Source organism: Squalius cephalus (genome assembly GCF_949319135.1).
Source record: "Squalius cephalus genome assembly, chromosome: 1".
NCBI classification, from domain to species: Eukaryota; Metazoa; Chordata; class Actinopteri; order Cypriniformes; family Leuciscidae; genus Squalius; species Squalius cephalus.
In genome coordinates this window covers 63,083,128-63,099,319 of record NC_137122.1, presented here as the reverse complement: position 1 = coordinate 63,099,319, position 16,192 = coordinate 63,083,128, and the positions used below count along the sequence as shown (strand labels likewise).

At 37.9% G+C, this 16,192-nt stretch overlaps 1 protein-coding gene across 2 annotated transcripts in view; it reads left to right on the top strand.

The window, feature by feature from the left end:
* prkcab (protein kinase C, alpha, b) overlaps positions 1 to 16,192 on the top strand; it is a 185,666-nt gene that overhangs the window by 134,306 nt on the left and 35,168 nt on the right. The window contains exons 6-10 of one of the 2 annotated variants that reach the window (XM_079894725.1): positions 481 to 637; positions 1,718 to 1,852; positions 5,376 to 5,469; positions 7,071 to 7,100; positions 14,792 to 14,932. In XM_079894725.1, coding sequence (XP_079750851.1) covers positions 481 to 637; positions 1,718 to 1,852; positions 5,376 to 5,469; positions 7,071 to 7,100; positions 14,792 to 14,932 — 557 coding nt within the window. The remainder of the gene's footprint in view (positions 1 to 480; positions 638 to 1,717; positions 1,853 to 5,375; positions 5,470 to 7,070; positions 7,101 to 14,791; positions 14,933 to 16,192) is intronic. The other variant, XM_079894726.1, reaches the window with a different exon arrangement.

Genomic DNA, 16,192 nt, shown 5'->3' with positions numbered 1-16,192 from the left:
AGACATGTCTCCCCCTTTTGGCTGATAATATCAGTGCAGTGTGTCCATTGATATATAGAGGTTTGTCATTTTTGTTTCATGTTTTTTTTTTTACCATGTCAGTTGAAGCCAGTGAATCATTTAGCAGAAAACTTACATTTTATTAATATATATAAAAACTTGCTTGAAATATTCACATTTGTCCTAATTTGTAAAAACAGTTATTGATTTAGCTATTGATTGCCCCCCCCCCCCCCCGCATGTGTGTGTGCGCGTGCGTGCGAGTGAGTGAGTGTGTGTGATATTAAGCAGACAGTCTACTAATACTCTATTGCTATTTGTCATGTAGTTGCAAAGTTACTTATATTTAGTCGTATATCTTTTATTTTAGACGACAGTGGTGCATAATTATATTTTTAACCTTTCATGTCAACACATTTACTTCTTTAGCATTGAAAGAGACCTTCCAATTCAAACTGTGATTTGTCTCTCATGAATCAGTGGGTGAGGCCAGAAACCTGATTCCCATGGACCCCAATGGGCTCTCAGACCCGTACGTGAAGCTCAAACTCATCCCAGATCCCAAGAATGAGACCAAACAGAAGACCAGGACCATCCGCTCCTCGCTCAACCCCACCTGGAACGAGTCCTTCATCTTGTGAGTCTGCCAGTAAACACACACACACACACACACACACACACACACACACACACACACTCACAGGTTTGTTTTGCTATACTTGTGAGGACATTCCATAGACATAATGGTTTTTATACTGTACAAACCCATCACACACACACACACACACACACACACACACACACACACACACACACACACACTAACCCGACCCCTAAACCTGCCCATTACACTCACACACACTAACCCGACCCCTAAACCTACCCATCACACACACAGACACACACACACTAACCCGACCCCTAAACCTGCCCATTACACACTCACACACACTAACCCGACCCCTAAACCTACCCATCACACACACAGACACACACCCACACACACTAACCCAACCCCTAAGCCTACCCATTACACACACACACACACTAACCCGACCCCTAAACCTACCCATCACACACACAGACACACACACATAAACATTAACCCAACCCCTAAACCTACCCATCACACACACAGACACACACACACAAACACACACACACACACACACACACACACACACATATTAACCCGACCCCTAAACCTACCCATCACACACACACCTACACACACACTAACTCGACCCCTAAACATACCCATCACACACACAGACACACACCCACACACACTAACCCGACCCCTAAGCCTACCCATCTCACACACACACTAACCCAACCCCTAAACCTACCCATCACACACACAGACACACACACACACACACACACACACACACACACACACACACACACACACACACACATTAACCCGACCCCTAAACCTAATCATCACAGGAAACTTTATGCATTTTTACGTTTTGAATAAAACAGTTTATTATGTTTTTAAAGCCGTTTGAAATAGGAGGACTCAGGAAATGTCCTCGTAAATCACGTTCACACTGTAATACCAGTGTAATACCCATGTCATTATACAAATGTCTGTCCACAGAAACACACACACACACACACATATATACACACACACACACACTGTAGATGTGTTTTCTCAGGTTAATGCGTGTGTGTGTGTGTGTGTGTGTGTGTGTGTGTGTGTGTGCAGTAAGCTGAAGGTGACGGATAAGGAGCGGCGTCTGTCAGTGGAAGTGTGGGATTGGGACAGAACCACTCGTAATGACTTCATGGGCTCCATGTCCTTCGGTGTGTCTGAGCTCATCAAAGCTCCTGTGAGCGGATGGTGAGTCAAACACACACACACACACACACACACACACACACACACACACACACACACAAACATGGACACACACACTCACTCGGCTCATCAAAGCTCCTGTGAGCGGATGGTGAGTCAAACACACACAAACACAGCTACACTTTCTCAAGATAAATAACTTTAGCCATCATGTCTTGTTTTCTCCAAGGTTTACTAAAAATTAAGAGAGTTTATGCAGAAAACATTTGTCAATGGTGCAAAAAGATAAGATAATCCATGTTCACAGAGGAAGAGTAACCATTAGCCACAATCTCTTATCCACATCATTTCCTGTTTCCTGTGCCTCAATGTTACTATTATACTTCCATAATGTATTCGTCTTTCCCCACTAGCAGATGTGTTTCTGCTTAGTTTAAGCATGACTTTTTTATTTTTTAGAAAACAAGACTTAATATCACACACACACATACACACACACACACACACACACACACACACACACACACACACACATACACACAACACAGACATAGACACACACACACACAAACACACACACACACACACACACATATCAGATCCACTGCCTCAGCTGTATGATGTCATGTTTATGTCAACAGGAAGTTGTGTGTGTGTTAGTAAAGGCAGAACACACAGATGTCAGAGTGTGTAAGTGATCGAGTCCTTCATTCATGAGCTGCAGTCGAGCGGTGTAATGCGTATCGCTTCATGAGTGTGAGTGTGTTCATCAGCCATGCTCTAAATAAACGCGTAGATCTGCCTTACACTTCTCGATTGCTTACACACTATCACCGATTCAGTGAGCTCAAGTTCCCAAACCTTTCACGCATCTCTTTATTATTCTCAGAGCTATAAACACATTTTTTCTATAAACTGTAAACTGGTTTCACACACGTTCCAATTTTCTCAATGTATTATGTAAACCTCTACACAAAAATGTCCTAATTTTGCACAGGTTTGACCATGTTTTTTTGTTTTTGTAGGTTTTGTGTGTGTCATATGAGGCCAAAGTTTGATTCAGTTTTTTTGACTAAAAATTATTGAATTTAAAGGGGTGATGAACTGAGAAATCAAAATTCCCTTGAGCTTTTGACAGATAAGAGATCATCATACTATAATAATATCCTGTAAGTTTCAGAACTGAAATCTACCTTGTTAGTCCAATAAAAGCTTTTATAGACATCAGGCTCAGCAAACGACTCGTTTTTCAAAGTGGGGAACTATGACGTCAAAGAGGATAAAACACCGCCTCCACAAAAGAAGATCAACGCCTACTTCAACACGGCCTGTTTAGCCCCGCCCACCGATTCGCCCAAACATGCTAAATAACATAGGACGACATGATAATTGCTACCGGATCGAGCTACTTCCAAGCAATAAACATGCTGTTTACTAAATATTGTGCAGCGCCTGTTTGTGGAAGAAGACAGTCTGCATAAGCTTCCTTCGGATTCCAGCATGGTTAAACTTTATTAAATCAGTCAATCACAATTTCCCGACACGGATCTGCCAGCAACATGTAAGTAACCATGTGTATTCTAATGCCTGATCTGCGATCAGTTATTTCTGTGTAATTATTCAAGTTCAGATATTTCTCTTAAAATCGTTCAATACTGTTTATGCATCAGTGACTAAACGATCAACTTCACATCATTTCTCGTAGTATTATGAAAATAATCTTTTTTAAACTGTTATTAAATTATATACAGAAAGCGATCAAAGAACGATCCCTTTTAATCGCCCAAGCTGTCAATCAAACAGCACAGCGCGAGCGAGCCGCGAGAGCTTATCTGGACACTTACCAAACTAGTGATGAAATAATGACACTGTTACACTACACAACGAAGCTCTTACTGTGTACTCACATCGTGTTTGCATTGTGATTTGGTGTAAGCATTTGTGAGAGTGCAAAAATTGCGTTGCAATGATAAGATCTTTATTCACGCGATCAACAGACTGTCTGTCATCTGCTCAGTGCTCATCATGCTGCAACCTTTCATGTGATGGAATAGGTTTAAATATAATGCTTTAAACGATACTTTTCACGATTTGTTAATCTCGATAGCTGTATTAGTAAAAACGTAGTAAAAGTTTTGGAGAGAGTTCATGTAATACTAGCTATTTTATATGCAAGCATGTCAGCCAATCACAGCAGTGGGCGTTTGCACTGCAGTCTCACAGCAGACACGCCCCTTAAAACGGAGCGTTCAAATCTAAGGCTGAAATCAGGCTGGGAAAAATGGCTTTTATTTATAAATTATGACAATTTTTGATGTAAAAATAATACTAACATTATAAGGGCACCCCAGGCAACATTATAAAATAATAAAACAATCCAGTTCATGACCCCTTTAAAGTGGAAGTTTGAGGTTTTTACAGACTGACCCAAGCAACACTTTTGTTTTTTAGAGTCCAACTTAAATTTGTCTCATATTTGATGAAGTTTGCATCATTTATTCTGTTATTTTCCTCGTTATCACCGTGAAGCTGCTTTGAAACAATCAGTATTGTATAAAGAAGAGCTATATAAAATAAAGTTGACCATTGCATTACCACAGTATGCTACTGTAACGGTGTGTTATGTTGTCATGTTTCTGGTTTGTGTCTTCTGTCTTTGGTTTTTACATTCAGTTTCTTGTTCCTGTTCATTGTATTCAGTTAGTCCTAGTCTGCTAGTCATGTTAATTAGTTCCCTTGTTTCAGGTGTGTTGTCTTCTCAGTTTGTATGGTCCTGATTATTGTGCTCATTTGCCCCAGCTGTGTCTCGTTCCCTCATCCCGCTGTGTATTTAAACCCTGTGTGTTCTCTTGTTCGGGGTCAGTTATTGTATGTAGGAATGTATGTATCTTCCATGAGTAATCCCTGTTCCAGTTCTGAGTCTTGCCAAGTCTTTGTTAATTAAATTCAATTGCTGCATTTAGATCCGACTACCGTCTTTGCTTTCATGCATATCGTGACAGCTACTATCACTGTACCATACTTTTTCTTTTTTTACTGTACCATGGTAATTATGAATGCACCGATATGCAAATTTTGGCCGATACCGATAACCGATAATTCTTCATATTTGAAAGCCGATAACCGATATATTGGCCGATAAATCTAAATCCACATTTTTATATAATTTTTGAGAGTCTGATTACAAAAACAAAAGTCTCACCATTAAAATCCATGTCCCAAACACACAATTATAATGCTCTCATGATAATTTTATGTAGCTGATATGACAGCTGAAGGAAATAACACATTATTTATCGGCTTTAATATATCGGCCAAATTTTCTTATCGGGGGCCGATAACGATAACAATATAATTGTGTGTTTGGGACATGGATTTTAATGGTGAGACTTTTGTTTTTGTAATCAGGCTCTCAAAAATTATATAAAAATGTGGATTTAGATTTATCGGCCAATATATTTCAAATATGAAGAATTATCGGTTATCGGTATCGGCCTAAATGTGTTTATCCCTATAGATTCTCTGCTGTTTTCAGCTGTGTGTGCCGTTCTCTGGTGTGTGACAGGTATAAGATGTTGAACCAGGAGGAGGGTGAGTACTACAACGTGCCCATCCCAGAGGAGAGCGACATCAACCTGGAGCTGCGGCACAAGTTTGAGGTGAGAGTGTGTGTTACTCTCCCCACACACACACTCACTCACTCACTCACTGAGTCCTGCAAGGCCATTCATTTTCACCTCAAGTGGTGAATGTTAAAGCCAAATAACATGAATTTGCAATTTTATTTTGCAATTTAGACTAAAATGTGACTCTCAAAGACCAAATCCACTGTCAAGGTCACCATAGTTTCCATGGTGGTTGGTGGGAAGTGTTTAGTTATTGTACAATAAGTTTTTGGGTTTTGCTTTTGTGTGTGTGTCTCTCTTTCTGGAAACTTCTTAAATTGTTTTGTTTTTCACCTCGAAGAGTCTTTTTGTGTCTTCATTTCCTCCCTCTCTCTCTCTCTCTCTCTCTCTCTGGGTATCAAGAGTATCAGCCAATTAACAGCTCATTAAATTCCTTTTTTTGTTTCTTTGTTTTGGACTACCTATGCAAAATCTTTATTTGCAGCAAACTTGCAATGGATCTACAACAAACAAAACAGTTGAGATGATTTGCACTGAGGCTTTACACTTTATATAGGTAAGGCTGAATTGAAAAAAGTGAGGTGACAAGGAATTACACACGTTTGAACTTTGATCCTGAACTTTGATCGGAAAACAAATATGTATTTCACCCAAATTGTGAATCTGTGTTTCGACAAAGCAAAGACTAGGTATTGCTGTCTTGAAATGACAATAGAAATCCTTTTGTTTCGAAAACTGCTTCAGCAACATCGAGCAGAAATCATGACTGGACAATCTGATGCATCTTCTTTCTATTCACCGTCGTCTTTTGTTGACGCGTGTGTCGTTTGTCTGAGAGTAAGTGATTTGTCTGTGAGTCAGTTGGCGCGTTTCCATTACAGATTTGCGATTTTTTCTAGATGTCGACAAAAAACTATTGCGAAATGACGCGTTTCCACTAACTGATGTTATGCGACTAAAACTTCCTCTCGCGATAAGTAAATCCAAAAACCATGGCACGTTGGTAGGTTTATATAGTATATCCCAGCCACTGCATTAGCCATTATTATTAATGGAAGGAGATGTATGTGTGTTTTCCAAGCTTTAATGGTAAGGAATGACCCTTATTATACTTGTGAGCGGCACATATGAGGTGTTTCTGGGTGTTTCTCCCTCATATCTGCTGCGAGGTCTTGATTGTGGCATTTATTTGAGGTTTAGAATCCGTTAATTCCTGTAATTATTTTGTCTTTTATGAGTTTAATAAAGACTTTAATAAAACTCTGTCTCGTATTCTGTCCAAACACACCGCGTCATCTACGTCAGGTGACCTGTAAATGCGCAAAAACTGTTTCCATTGCAGTTTTGCGAAATATTTCTTTTTCGAATTGCCTGAAAAAACACCTCATGCGAGCGTAAAAACTTTTTTGAAATAAATTTTTGCGAAATTGACGTGTTTCCATTGGGCGTATTGTCAATTCGCAATTTCAATTTGCGCAGTTTGAAGGGTAATGGAAACGCGGCTACTGTTGGTTTGAGTGATCCTCTTTCCCGGTTTAGAGACGCTTTACTCCTGATTTCCAGCAGTCTGAAGAGAAAAGAGCTTCTCAGTCCTCAGTTATCCGGCTAACATGCCAGTTTTTTCCCTCTTATAGGCCTGTCAGTTCAATTTCCACCTGCTGAAGGTACAGCCTGCTCGCCTTTCATCTGTCTATCTGTTCATCACAGATTCACACTGATTATTTGTGTGGCTCAGGCTGCAACAAAGAAATCAGATTTACTAACAAAGATGCACTCCAACTTTCAGGTTTCTATTCGCTTTTACTTACACGATTCTCACACACACACACACACACACACACACACACACACACACACACACACACACACACACACTGCTCTCTTTCTTTATTGTTCAAATGAGGATTCCCTGATATCTGACCTCTGATCACTGAAAGAGGTGATTTAAAAATGGTAATTATCAGCAATTTATATAAGTAAACTGTTATAGGGGTGTAACGGTACACAGAAGTCACGGTTCGGTACGTACCTCGGATTTGGTGTTCGGTACAACAGAAAAAAATGCAGCTAATCCCCAATGCTAGGTTTCTTTTAATTTATTTTGAAACGACTGTAGTGAAAATTACAATTTGTCCCACCTAGCGTCATTTAGTCCCCCAGTTGGTACCGTACAGCCCTCTTTGGTGTATTAAGCACTAAACAGTAAAGAGAATGCAAAGAGAACAAAAATCTGTTAAATCTATGGTAAAAAAACGAACTGTTCTTACTGTAAAAAAATATGGTAGCAACATTTTAGGTTTTTACAGACTTAATTTAAATGTACAGTTCATTATCTGATATAATGTTAATTTACAGATCTATTGAAGTGCTAATATCTGTTCTGTACCATTGTAATACACTGATAACCACCAATCACAGTGATTATTTTAAAATATTGCTGATCACTTACAAAGCACTGAATGGTTTAGATCCGCAGTACTTGAGCGAGCTCTTAACGCATTATAGTCCGTCACGTCTATTGCGATCTCAAAATTCCGGCCAGTTGATAATACCTAGAATATCAAAATCAACTGCTGGCGGTAGATCCTTTTCCTATTTAGCACCAAAACTCTGGAACAGTCTTCTTACCATTGTCCGGGAAGCAGACACACTCTGTCAGTTCAAAGCCAGATTAAAGACACATCTCTTTGACCTAGCATTCACATAATACATTATAGACTTCTATAATTCAATATTAGGCTGCATAGATTAGGTCAGCTGGAACCGGGAACACTTCCCATAAATCCTGATGTACTTGTTACATCATGAGAAGAATGGCATCTACGCTAATTTTAGTGTCTGTGTTTATCCCGAGGTTTTCCCGCAGCCTGCCGGATCCAGGCCGTATCTAGATCTGACGAAGGACCTTCGCCTGGACCCGATGACAACGCAGTGCTGAAGTGCCAACTAGTCTCTCCCTATGGAGGATCCCTTTACCACTCTACAGATAAAGCGTCGTCGGGAAACTCAATTTGCGTATCTACCCCGAATTGATAAAATAAAATAAATTTCTGAATTAAAATTATAAGGAAACACCAGTAATTTGTTTAGGCTTGGTTTGTAGGGAATTCCAAACCTGCACACATATATTCAAACGCACATAACTATAGAACCCGTTCTTAATGCGCATCTGAACGCCATCAGCGTTTCTCACAGGTTCGCGTTTAAAGTCTGTGTAGAGGGAATGGTGTCGTCTTGGCGGCCCCTAATTTAATAACAAATGATCATTGTGACGGAAGCGAATCAATCAAAACCAACTTTAGCTGGAAATTAACTTTATTAAAGAACCGCTATAAAGCCAAAACAATCTTACGTTAAATTATACATTTATCTCTGTAAAGCTGCTTTGAGACAATCTACATAGTTAAAAGCGCTATATAAATGAAGATGACTTGACTTGACTTGATTATGAGAGTCACATGATCAATCAAAGCTATCACAAGCTGAGAAAGTTAATATTAATATATAGAAGCTGCACAGTGTCATTCACACAAACACTAAACACCATCATGGAGTAAACATTAATTTAACATTAAACATTAAACCCTAATGTTAATAACTGATTTGAAAAAACTAAGAAAAACTATGAAATAACATAGTTATTTAAAAAAAATACATCATACGTGAATTGCCACGCTGGGAATTGTGGGAATGTCAATTTACGTTTTTTCACTGTAAATTATACAATGACTTGTTCTTTTTCCACTTCCAAAAACTGTAAATTTAATGGTTATTTTACTGTAAAAATTACATTACATGTAGGGTTAGATCTATCACAGTTATTCACCGTATATAGTACGTAAACTTTCTGTTAACCAATTAACAGTTTTTCACTGTACATTTGTACCGTTTTAATCTTTTACCGTTAAAATCAATAATTTTTTACAGTAAAATACTAATTTATGGTCATACAGAAAAGTGTAATCATTCAAAACTTTAAAAGGTATGTTTTTATTTGTGTACACTCACAAAACATTGTGCTTTTTAAAAAATAAAGACAACAAATTCCTTTCCATAAAGGGTTATGGTTCCTGTAACGGAGGTTAGCAAACAGCATTGCATTACCGCGCGCCCCCCGAATGTGGATCGTCTGTGACCGACTGTATTCGTTGTCTGACTGTATTCACCAAACCGTGACATCCATGGCCCAAGTGTTCGGGATCAATACATGAACAGTTACACCCCTATTATATACCCATTATGTGGCAACCGTGATGAATGGGACATTCCAATTGGATTTTGTATGCAATGCAAAATTAATATTGTGTTTTACAAGTTATATTCCTTTATATTACACAAATAAAAAGCTAAATGTATCAAAGAATAGTTAAATCTATCAAATAATCACACACTTCACACACACACCCACACACGAACACATTATTTATTCTATTTGTGAAGCCATAAGCACTGCAGTTGTTAGTAAATAGGCAGAGCACAGGAGCTAAAGGACAGGCTCTGGTCTTTTGGCTGTTTGTGGTCTGCATTGTCCTTCTATAGTGTATAGAAGGCTTTCACACACACTGACCCTGAGCATGTTTCATGTGCATCCTGAACGAATGACACACTAGATCACGCCACAGAATAATGCTGTTGTTTCACGGCTGACGTCCTGAAGTGCACTGGTGTTTGAGGTGCATGAGCTCACTTACACGAGATCTCCAATAGAGGGCAGCACATCATAACTCTTCTACTCGTTTACTATCTCTCAAAGAGAAACATGCTAATGAAATGTCAATGTTCAATCCGTAAATGTATGCATGTAAGAATAGATTCATAATAATGCATTATTGTTACTCTGGACTATATATATATACAGTCAAGAAATACTGAAAGCCGATTATATTTGTACAGACTTTACAAAATGTGGTCCCACTTTATATTAGGTGTCTTTAACTATTTTGTACATAGGTTAATGTATGTATTGTGTATATACGTGTTATTACATTGTAATTACTATTGTAATTGAATCTGTAATGACTTTTTTCACATACTATTGAATAATGGGTTACATTTTATTTTAAGGTGTCATTGTTACAGTGTAATTATATATTTAAGTACAGAGTAATATTAATTAACTACATGTACTTACTATAGGGTTAGGGTAGGATTAGGGTTTGGTTGAGGGTTAATTGCATGTAATTATGCATAATTTACTGTTATTACTACAGTAAGTACATGTAACATATGTAAAATAAATTGTTTCCGAAAATTTTATAATACTTTGTAATAATAACATAGAGACACAGGGAATGGTGTGGAGAAGAGTGTGTGTAACTTTTCCTCTGTAAATATGGATATTTAGACACTGTGTGTCTTGGTTTCTGCGAATATAAACGTTGTGATCATGTTGTTTCTCAGAACAACATGTAAAAGAAGTGCATTGTATCTCACACTTTGCTTTAATACATAGAAATAACACTTTAGTTTGGGGACCAATTCCTACTATTAAGTACTTGCTTATTAGCTTGCATATTGGCTGTTTATTAGCACTTATAAAACACATATCAATGCCTTATTATGTATGACCATATTCTACAGCTCTTAATCCACCCAATACCTAAAATAAACTACAACAACGGCCTTACTAACTGTTATAAGCAGGAAATTAGGAGTTTATTGGGGTAAAAGTCATAGTTAATAGTGAATATGTGTTACCCTTTATTTTAAGGTGTCCTTGATACAGTGTAATTACACAAATAAGTATTGAGTAATATTGATTAACATGTATTTACAGGGTTAGGGTTTGTTTTAGGGTTAGTTGCGTGTAATTATGCATAAATTACTGTCATTATGTAACAAGAACACTTTAAATTAAAGTGTTACCAATATATCACAGAAAACGTCATTTAAATTCAGGTGACAAAACAGATTTTTTTATTTTGCAAAAAGAAATCCAGCATTTATTGTTATCTATGAAAAACATTTTATTTTTATTTTTTTGTTGCATTTTTTTAGTACAGAATAGTTGATGGTAGTGTTTGACAACTGTGTGACGTTTATGCTACACTGTAAACATAACTTGTTGTTCCAACTTAAAAAAGTAAGTGTTCGGGCTGCCTTAAAAAAGTTAAGTCAACTTGAAAAGTTGTACTTAGTGACAACTTTGATATTTGAGTTGACTAAACTTAAAGTTTTAAGGCAGCACAGTCACTTACTTTTTAAGTTGAAAACATTATTATTATTTTTTTACAGTGTAATACAGGTATATATACAGGTTTCCAGAAATTATGACATTAGTTTGTTTTAATTGCGGGTTCATGTTTCACACAGTATGTGAGGCTGGTAAACCTAAAATCATCCACACGATGGCTCTCTTCATACGTTTATGACCATGTAACAGACGCTTTTATCCATAGTCTTTTACAAATGAGGAATAAAGCATAAAAGATTGATGCTAAGGAGGCAGAAACAATAGAATAGCAACATACATAGAAGAAAAAAAGCCCTAGCTAGAACCTGCACTCAAATATTTTAGGAGTGTGAAGATGTGTATATATATTATATTATGTATATATATAGTGTATAAATTATTAATGCAGCTGCAAATTAGTCACATTCTTGTGTAATTGTGCTGGACATTAGCCATGCTGCACACCTGCATACGACACGTCTGTCATTTCTAGAGGAAATCATTAACAATGTGAGGGGATTTATATCCGCAGCTTCAAATTAAACCGGCATCTGAAACCTTTAATTATTCTTTGGCATTTCTCTGTCACAGTTTCGGTCAGAGGACACACACGCGTCTGAGTGAGGCTGATAATGTTCCTCTGGCACATTTCCATTATGAAATGGTGATGTTTAAAGTGCATTTTATTAGGATTTTAAGAATGTCGCATAGAACGCCTTTAAGTGTTAATGGAATTGTGCCTGTTCAAGCTAAAGGTATTAAATATTAATTAAAATGATTAAAAATATAAAATAATATAAAATATATATATTTTTTAATTCTAACACTCCTCAAAAAAAATGGAAAAATACCTAAAGTGTCAACTGTTTATTGTTAAAGTCATTGTTTAAGCATTATGAAGACTGTTTTGTAGACTTAAGGTCCGAAATCTTCGCACGTTAAAGCAAGCAATTTGAGAGATGTTTTGACAATTCAGAGCCACCGAATGACGAATACGAAAGTGTGCAAGGACCTTTACCCTGAACATTGGGAATAGTGTGTCTATCACAGTGGACAGCTATAAATAGCAGATAGAAACAAAATAAAGAGGGCCCTAGATGCTGTCTGTCTAACAGGATGAAGTGTATTGTTATAGTAGAAAGCAAGAGTGAGAGTGTGAAAGACGCCGGAGGTGTAAATGCAGGTTTTGAAGGAGGGTGACGACCCCTCATTATCACTGTCGACTGTTGAGCCATGAAGAGTCTCACTCAGATCCACTACATACACACATCCAGTTAACAGATCTTCTCAAACATCTGGTAGTCCATACAGGAGACTTGTCATGATGAAAAGGCTGTAAGGTACATGTATCGACCTCTCAGATCTTCATTTAGCAGATTTTTTCATTATTTGGACGATGGCCTCTCTGCCAGGGAAATTCAGCATAAATTTGGATTTGGAGAGATCAGTCTCGTCAGTTTTCATTGAGCTGGCCATTTGAGCTGTCAGGAATGAGAGCTTTGAAATCAAGCATGTATAAACTAGGGGTGCGCTGATCCGATACTCAGTATCATCGGTATTGCTCCGATATCGCTCCAATTTTTGCCAGATTGGGTATAGACCTGACAAGACCGATCTGATTCTGATATTGTGCATATGAGACCCTGGACCACAAAACCAGTCAAATGGGTCACAATTTTGAAATCATATGAAAGCTTTCCATTGATGTGTGGTGTGTTAGGATAGGACAATATTTGGCCAACTATTATTAAAATCTGGAATCTGAGGGTGCAAAAAAATGGAAACATTGAGAAAATCTCCTTTAAAGTTGTTCATTTATGTTGGCGATTGTGCTGCATTCACTCACAAAAATACATGTTTTATATATTTACGGTAGGTAATTTACTAAATATCTTCATGGAACATGATCTTTACTGAATATCCTCATGATTTTTGGCATAAAAGAAAAATCAATGATTTTGACCCATACAATGTATTGTTGGCTATTGCCACAAATATACCCGTGCGACTCGAGACTGGTGACGTGGTCCAGGCTCACATTTGTCAGATTGGCTGTACAGCTCAGGCCTGACCCAGACAGCGACATAGTGTCGGCCCAGATCCGGCCCACATCTGGCACACGCTGAATCCACATGTTTCTTTCTCTCCCCAGCAGATGTGGATGTCTCTCGTCCTGTCATTTCCACACAGTCCTGACCGTGTTACTGCACATTTCTCAGAAGTGCCATATTGTCTAGTTGAGCACGCAAGAACCCATGACTTTTGTCGCACTTGAACCACAAATTACTGACAGAATTTTCATTTTTGGGTGAACTAACCCTTTAAACCGGGTTAGTTCACCCAAAAATGAAAATTCTGTCAGTATTTACTCTCCCTCATGTTGTTCCAACCCCGTGAGACTTTCATTCATCTTCAAAACTCAAATTAAGATATTTCTGATGAAATCTGAGAGCTGTCTCACTCCTCCATAGGCTTCTAGGTATGAACGTCAGAATGTAGGCTCACTATTGGCCAGCATCACACGCATCACACACATAACCAGCATCGGCCAATAGTGAGCCTTCGTTCTGACATACAACCCAGAAGCGCTGCGCTGTTACACTACATGAACTCACTCAGAGAAACACAGGAGAAAATCAAGAGTTGAAAAAAGTCGTTATTTTTGTTATTCTCGTCGCTTGATAAACTTAAGGTTGAGCCACTGTAGTCACTTGGACTATTTTAACGATGTCTTTACTAACTTTTCTGGGATGGCAGATAAAATTACATAGAAGCCTATGGAGGAGTGAGACAGCTCTCAGCTTTCATCAAAAACATCTTAATATCCTAAGTCTTACGGGGTTGCAACAACATGAGGGAGAGTAATTACTGACAGAATTTACATTTTTGGGTGAACTAACCCTTTAAAAAAGTTACAATCCTTCACTCGCGGGTCAATTTGACCCCCTTAGGAATGAATGGGATGCGAGGAATGCTTCAGTACACATAGAAAAACCTAAAAATGCTCAAAATTCGAACTAAAAATGCTAAAACCAAAAAATGATTTTATAATGTCTACATGTGTATCTGAATGCACACTGAAGAGAAACCAACTTTTCACAACAGAAGTTTCAGTGCCAGACGTGTATTTGAGCCTGTGTGTGTGTGTGTTTGGTTACTGATCACTCTCCATCACTCTTGTAGAAAGCCAGGCTCGGCCCTGGGAAGAAAGTCATCACTCCCTCGGATCACCGACGCTTCAGTTTACCATCCGGGAACATGGACAGAGTTCGGCTCAACGACTTCCATTTCCTGGCTCTTCTCGGCAAAGGCAGTTTTGGGAAGGTCAGTCAAGTGTCCCTGACACGTACAGCCACTCATTATTAACCCAAAACACAGAACAGTTTTTAGAACGAGAATACTTTTTTTGCTTTCCCAGACAGTCGGCCCAGATCCGGCCCACATCTGGTAAGCGTTGAATCCACATGTACCGGATGTGGGACGGATCTGGGCCGACACTATGTTGCTGTCTGGGTTAGTTTTTGTGGTCAGAATATATCCATCTGTCAGAAAGTGTAACATAACAAATGAATATACATGTGTGATTAATGATATTTCAACTTTTTATTAAGTGCCTCAAAAGATGCTGGAATGTCCAACTTTGCAAAAAGCAACTAGTTCTTCCTCAGAAAGACTTTGTTTCTCAGTGGAGTGATTAAAACTGCAAACCTCATGACTCCCTGAAAATAACATAAATTCAGCCAATAAGATTGGAGATCGCCATGTTTGGCCTTTCGCTGTGGTTTCTATTGATAAAGGTGTGGTCACAGATTCTGTGAGCATCAAAGGTCCATTGTCTCTTGTCAATAGTGTCTCCCGAACATGCGCATTCAAATTGTATTGACTTAATTTCACTTGCAAAATTTGGCCATGCAACAGTAAATATGACCACACCTTATCCTCCATTCTTCCCTCGGGTCAATTTGACCCGGAAAATAATTTAAAAAAAATAAAAACTGACTTTTGTCTCACTTGAACCACGAATACACAAAAATATTGAATGGATTCAAGGAGTTTTGTGGTTTAAATTAAAAAAAGTAGCAATCCTTCACTTGCGGGTCAATTTGACCCCCTTAGGAATTAATGTAATGCGAGGAATGCTTCAGTAAACACAGAAAACCCTAAAAATGCTCAAAATTCAAACTAAAAATGCTAAAACTTTGCCAAAAAATAATTTTATAATGTGTATCTGAATGCATCTGAAGATAAACTGACTTTGGGACCCAGAGGAACAGCTCATTTGCATTACATAAGGCCATCTAGTGGCAAGAGTGATGAAATATCATGTTATATTAGTTTTTTTCCACAAGAGGTCGGCAAAGACACCCAATGTAAGATATTTTGAGCTGAATTAAAAGGTTTGTGCGTGAAATTGTGAGTTATTTTGAATTTAAGTTGAAAGAATGTGATGAATATGCTTAAATTACTATTTATTTATTGATCAAATCTAGTAATTTAACGGTTAATAAAATAACAAAAAAAAATCCCCCCAAAAAATTGCATTAAAAATAGATTTTTTTTTTATCAAAATGAAATAAAATAAGC